The sequence below is a fragment of the Amblyraja radiata genome, chromosome 40 (genome assembly GCF_010909765.2).
Source record: "Amblyraja radiata isolate CabotCenter1 chromosome 40, sAmbRad1.1.pri, whole genome shotgun sequence".
In the NCBI taxonomy this organism is placed as follows: domain Eukaryota; kingdom Metazoa; phylum Chordata; class Chondrichthyes; order Rajiformes; family Rajidae; genus Amblyraja; species Amblyraja radiata.
Genome location: NC_045995.1, coordinates 9,070,392 through 9,076,612, shown reverse-complemented (window position 1 = coordinate 9,076,612; position 6,221 = coordinate 9,070,392). Strand labels below are relative to the sequence as shown.

General features: G+C 49.1%; 1 protein-coding gene across 1 annotated transcript; it reads left to right on the top strand.

The window, feature by feature from the left end:
• The first annotated feature begins 395 nt into the window (after nt 1–395).
• Nucleotides 396–5,948, top strand: LOC116967579 (tubulin alpha chain-like). The gene is made up of 5 exons (XM_033014195.1): nt 396–401; nt 791–1,013; nt 1,149–1,297; nt 1,551–2,231; nt 5,652–5,948. The coding sequence occupies exons 1-5, from the start codon at nt 396–398 to the stop codon at nt 5,946–5,948; spliced, it is 1,356 nt and encodes a 451-aa protein (XP_032870086.1).
• The last annotated feature ends 273 nt before the right edge of the window (nt 5,949–6,221 follow it).

The following is a 6,221-nucleotide window of genomic DNA, read 5'->3' as shown; positions in this document are numbered from 1 at the left end:
GCTGGTTAATGTACGAATGGTTTATTTCATTGGGCGAGGAAGTGTAATAGGTGGCGCTAGGTTTCACTTGGGGGCATTTGGTCAGACCGCTGTATTTCTAGCGGCAAGTGATGGATTGTAATCTGGGCAGATGACAACGGGCAATGGATTGCGTCACTGAAGGCCCATCTTTCTACGTCACACACTGTGGATTATTCATCAATGAGCGCCTTGGAACCTTATGTGTTTGTTTCCTGTGGCAACCAAGGCCATTGTTCTCACTGACCAGTCAGCGCTCGTTCGGCCCAGCGCTAACGTTCTATCCCCGGGGGCCGTATAAATACCGGAGCGGCGCCGCATTGCGTCACTGTCTCTGGAAACACGCGAGTGGAGCAACATGGTGAGCGCGCGGGAGAATGCCCGTGAGACACGCGTGTTCCACCCGAGCGAAGGATCCACGGGGGGGGGGGGGGGGGGGGGGGGGGGGAGGCGATTCGTGGACTGTTGTTCGAGACTGGACACGGGGAAGGGGAGAGCGCACCCGGGGAATTGGGATCGTAGTGGCTGAATGGATACGCTGAGCGGGAATGAGGCGACGGTGGGAGGGAAGGGCGCAGGGTACTCACGGGGCGGGAATTTGCCGGGAATTCGAGGGTTGCAAAAGGCGAATGCCGCGTGGTGTGTGCGCGAATTGTGGAGGTGGGTAGAACTGAGACGGTGCTCACGTAGGGCGTGGGTCGGTGCGCGATCAATGCGCTTTGAACAAGTCTAAGTGGAGTCCATCTCACCCCCTGTTTCCCCTCGCCAACAGCGCGAGTGTATTTCAATCCACATCGGCCAGGCTGGCGTCCAGATTGGCAACGCTTGCTGGGAGTTGTATTGCCTGGAGCACGGGATCCAGCCGGATGGACAGATGCCCACCGACTCGACCATCGGAGGCGGCGACGATTCATTCAACACCTTCTTTAGCGAGACGGGGGCGGGCAAGCACGTACCAAGGGCCGTGTTCATCGACCTGGAGCCCACGGTGATCGGTAAGGTGGGGGTGGGGGGGGGGGGGGGGTCCGGAGAATGTAGGTCGTTGTCTTAAACCCCTCCCGTGCGGGGATGGAGGAGTGTGTGCCGATGGTGAATTCACGCTTCTGCGCTCCCCTCCCCTCCCCCTGCAGACGAGGTGCGGACCGGCACCTACCGCCAGCTCTTCCACCCCGAGCAGCTCATCACCGGCAAGGAGGACGCGGCCAATAACTACGCCCGGGGCCACTGCTCCATCGGCAAGGAGATCGTGGACCTGGTCCTGGATCGCATCCGGAAGCTGGTAGGTTGCTGAGCGAATGCGAATTCTTGTACAACGCTCCCCGTGCGTGCCGCGCCAATGTATCCGGTTACACCGGTCCATTCCCGAGTACTGCGGCCACGATGCTCCCGGATTCCCATTGCTACCTCTCCCTTCATCACTGAGATACCCACCGCGCTATCTTTCTCAGCGCCGGCTATAAAGACCAACATGACCCTATCGCGTCGCCCCTTCCCTATCAATAATTGATACTTTGCCCCTTCTCCGCCCTCAGGCCGATCTGTGCACCGGACTCCAGGGGTTCCTCATCTTCCACAGTTTCGGCGGCGGCACCGGCTCGGGCTTCACCTCCCTCCTCATGGAGAGACTCTCCGTGGACTACGGCAAGAAATCCAAGCTGGAGTTTTCCGTCTACCCGGCGCCGCAGATCTCCACCGCCGTGGTCGAGCCCTACAACGCGGTGCTGGTCACCCACTGCACCCTGGAGCACTCCGACTGCGCCTTCATGGTGGACAACGAGGCCATTTACGACGTGTGCCGGCGGAACCTGGACATCGAGCGCCCCACCTACACCAACCTCAACCGCCTGTTGGCGCAGATTGTGTCGTCCATCACCGCCTCGCTGCGCTTCGACGGCGCCCTCAACGTGGACCTGACTGAGTTCCAGACCAACCTGGTCCCCTACCCGCGCAACCACTTCCCGCTCGTCACCTACGCTCCCATTATTTCGGCCGAGAAGGCTTACCACGAGGAACTGTCCGTTCCACAACTGACCAACGCCTGCTTCGAGCCGGCCAACCAGATGGTGAAGTGCGACCCCCGCCAGGGCAAGTACATGTCGTGCTGCATGTTGTACCGCGGGGACGTGGTGCCCAAGGACGTCAACGCCTCCATCGCCACCATCAAGACCAAGCGCTCCATCCAGTTCGTGGACTGGTGCCCGACCGGGTTCAAGGTGAGTGCGACCAATTCATAGAAACATAGAAACAAAGAAAATAGGTGCAGGAGGAGGCCATTCGGCCCTTCTAGCCAGCACCGCCATTCATTGTGATCATGGCTGATCGTCCCCTATCAATAACCCGTGCCTGCCTTCTCCCCATATCCCTTGACTCCACTAGCCCCTAGAGCTCTATCTAACTCTCTCTTAAATCCATCCAGTGACTTGGCCTCCACTGCTCTCTGTGGCAGGGAATTCCACAAATTCACAACTCTCTGGGTGAAAAGGTTTTTTCTCACCTCAGTCTTAAATGACCTCCCCTTTATTCTAAGACTGTGTGTGGCCCCTGGTTCTGGACTCGCCCAACATTGGGAACATTTTTCCTGCATCTAGCTTTTCCAGTCCTTTTATAATTTTATATGTTCCTATTAGATACCCTCATCATCCTTCTCATGTCCAGTGAATACAAGCATAGCCTTTTCAATCTTTCCTCATATGACAGTCCCGCCGTCCCAGGGATCAATCTCGTGAACCTACGCTGCACTGCCTCAATCACAAGGACATCCTTCCTCAAATTAGGATACCAAAACTGTACACAATATTCCAGATGTGGTCTCACCAGAGCCCAATAAAACTGCAGAAGAACCTCTTGACTCCTATACTGAAATCCTTATGAAGGCCAACATTACATTAGCTTTCTTCACTGCAGCTGGATGCATTCTGGAAGTTAGGTACATATAGTAAATCCCAAAACATATGGATACGATTGGTTTTGGAGATTAAGGCCAGGCGCAGGCAAATGAGACGAGACCAACATGTCAACTCTTGGGGCATTGACAAGGTGGTTGGAAGGGCATGTTTCCCAGCTGCACAGCTCCATACCTTCATGGCTCTAACACGCATATCGGAACTTGCGGCGTTGATGGCTATCCAGAGAATACTTACAGGACAGGTGGCGGAGGTATGCGTTGGGGAGCACTTCGGGTCCAGTGATCACAATACCATTAGTTTCAATATAATTATGGAGAAGGTCAGAACTGGACCTAGGGTTGAGATTTTTGATTGGAGAAAGGCTAACTTTGATGAGATGCGAGATGATTTAAAAGGAGTGGACTGGGACATTTTGTTTTATGGGAAAGATGTAGAAGAGAAATGGTGGACATTTAAAGGGGAAATTTTAAAGTACAGAATCTTTATGTTCCTGTTCGGTTGAAAGGAAACAGTAAAAATTGGAAAGTGCCCTGGTTTTCAAGGGAAATTGGACATCTTGTTCGGAAAAAGAGGGAGATCTACAATAATTATAGGCAGCATGAAGTAAATGAGGTGCTTGAGGAGTATAAGGAATGTAAAAAGAATCTTAAGAAAGAAATTAGAAAAGCTAAAAGAAGTTATGAGGTTGCTTTGGTAAGTACGGTGAAAGTAAATCCAAGGGGTTTCTACAGCTATATTAATAGCAAAAGGATAACGAGGGATAAAATTGATCCATTGGAGAAACAGAGTGGGCAGCTATCTGCAGAGCCAAAAGAGATGGGGGAGATATTGAACAATTTCTTTTCTTCGGTATTCACCAAGGAGAAGGATATTGAATTATGTGAGGTAAGGGAAACTAGTAGAGTAGTTATGGATACTATGAGTTTCAAAGTAAAAGAAGTACTGACACTTTTGAAAAATATAAAAGTGGATAAGTCTCCAGGTCCTGACAGGATATTCCCTAGGACATTGAGGGAAGTTAGTGTAGAAATAGCCCGGGGCTATGACAGAAATATTTCAAATGTCATTAGAAACGGGGAATAGTCCCCGAGGATTGGCGTACTGCGCATGTTGTTCCATCGTTTAAAAAGGGTTTCTAAGAGGTAAAACCTAGCAATTATAGACCTGTTAGTTTGACTTCAGTGGTGGGCAAATTAATGGAAAGATACTTAAAGATAATATATAATAAGCATCTGGATAATCAGGGTCTGATTAGGAACAGTCAACATGGATTTGTGCCTGGAAGGTCATGTTTGACTAATCCTCTTGAATTTTTTGAAGAGGTTACTATGGAAATTGACGAGGGTAAAGCAGTGGATGTTGTCTATATGGACTTTAGTAAGGCCTTTCCAAGGTTCCTCATGGAAGGTTGGTTAAGAAGGTTAAACTGTTGGGTATAAATGCAGGAATAGCAAGATGGATTCAGCAGTGGCTGAATGGGAGAAGCCAGAGGGTAATGGTGGATGGCTGTTTGTCGGGTTGGAGGCAGGTGACTAGTGGGGTGCCTCAGGATCTGTGTTGGTCCTTTGTTGTTTGTCATGTACATCAATGATCTGGATGAAGGGGTGGTAAATTGGATTAGTAAGTATGCGATGATACCAAGATAGGGGGTGTTGTGGATAATGAAGAGGATTTCCAAAGTCTACAGAGTGATTTAGGCCATTTGGAAAAATGGGCTGAAACGATGGCAGATGGAGTTTAATGCTGATAAATGTGAGGTGTTACACCTTGGCCAGGACAAATCAAAATAGGACGTACATGATAAATGGTAGGGAATTGAAGAATACGGTTGAACAGAGGGATCTGGGAATAACCGTGCATAGTTCCTTGAAGGTTGGAATCTCATATAGATAGGTGGTAAAGAAAGCTTTTGGTATGCTAGGCCTTTATAAATCAGAGCATTGAGTATAGAAGCTGGGATGTAATGTTAAAATTGTACAAGGCATTGGTGAGACCAAATCTGGAGTATGGTGTACAATTTTGGTCGCCCAATTATAGGAAGGAGGTCAACAAAATAGAGAGAGTACAGAGGAGATTACTAGAATGTTGCCTGGGTTTCAACAACTAAGTTACAGAGATAGGTTGAATAAGTTAGGTCTTTATTCTCTGGAGCGCAGAGGTTAAGGGGGGACTTGATAGAGGTCTTTAAAATGAGAGAGGGATAGACAGAGTTGATGTGATCAAGCTTTTCCCTTTGAGAATAGGGAAGATTCAAACCAGAGGACATGACTTCAGAATTAAGGGACAAGAAGTTTAGGGGTACCATGAGGGGGAACTTCTTTACTCAGAGAGTGGTGGCGGTGTGGAATGAGCTTCCAGTGGAAGTGGTGGCGGCAGGTTCGTTGGTATCATTTAAGAATAAATTGGATAGGCATATTGATGAGAAGGGAATGGAGGGTTATGGTATGAGTGCAGGCAGGTGGGACTAAGGGGAAAAAAATTGTTCGGCGCGGACTTGTAGGGCGGAGATGGCCTGTTTCCGTGCTGTAATTGTTATATGGTTATATGGTTATATGGTTATATGGTTATATGGTTATATGGTTACAGCCTAGAGATTATTTTAGGGGAATCGTAAGGTTCTACTAAACGATGTTTTGGTTAATATTTGGGCGCATATTAAAGTGATAATGTGACATGTTTTTTTTTGCAAGTAGAATTGATTATAAGATGTTTTTCTTCCGGCCATAGGTGGGCATCAACTACCAGCCCCCGACTGTGGTGCCGGGGGGCGACCTGGCCAAGGTACAACGCGCCCTCTGCATGCTGAGCAACACCACCGCCATCTCCATGGCCTGGTCCCGCCTCAACCTCAAGTTCGACAAGATGTACGCCAAGCGGGCCTTTGTCCACTGGTACGTGGGTGAGGGGCTGGAGGAAGGGGAGTTCCAGGACGCGCGGGAGGACATGGCGTCGCTGGAAAAGGACTACCAGGAGGTGGCCGTGGATTCCGCCGACTTGGAGAGACGGGGTGAAGAGGAAGAATAAGATGAATTAATTAGGAAGTTAAAAGTTTAAGTTTTATTTAATAGATTATATTGAAAGATGTATCACTGATAATAATAAATTATTTTAACGAACAATTGTTTTGTCGGTATATTGCAGAAGTCGGGTGAATGGAATATAATATTGTTGGGCAGAAACTGTGAGGGGGCGGATTGGCAAAATAGGGAGAGAGAGGGAATGTCGGGGTGACTTGACTTTAGCGAAATCAATATTCATACCACTGTGCTGTCGTGGTATATTTAGTATAGCTGCCCA

What these genes read in the sequence shown, in the direction of transcription:
- LOC116967579 (XM_033014195.1), top strand. An exon ending in CCTGGAGCCCACGGTGATCG is followed by an intron (nt 1,014 to 1,148) that starts GTAAGGTGGGGG and finishes CTCCCCCTGCAG; the next exon opens with ACGAGGTGCGGACCGGCACC. An exon ending in TGGATCGCATCCGGAAGCTG is followed by an intron (nt 1,298 to 1,550) that starts GTAGGTTGCTGA and finishes CTCCGCCCTCAG; the next exon opens with GCCGATCTGTGCACCGGACT.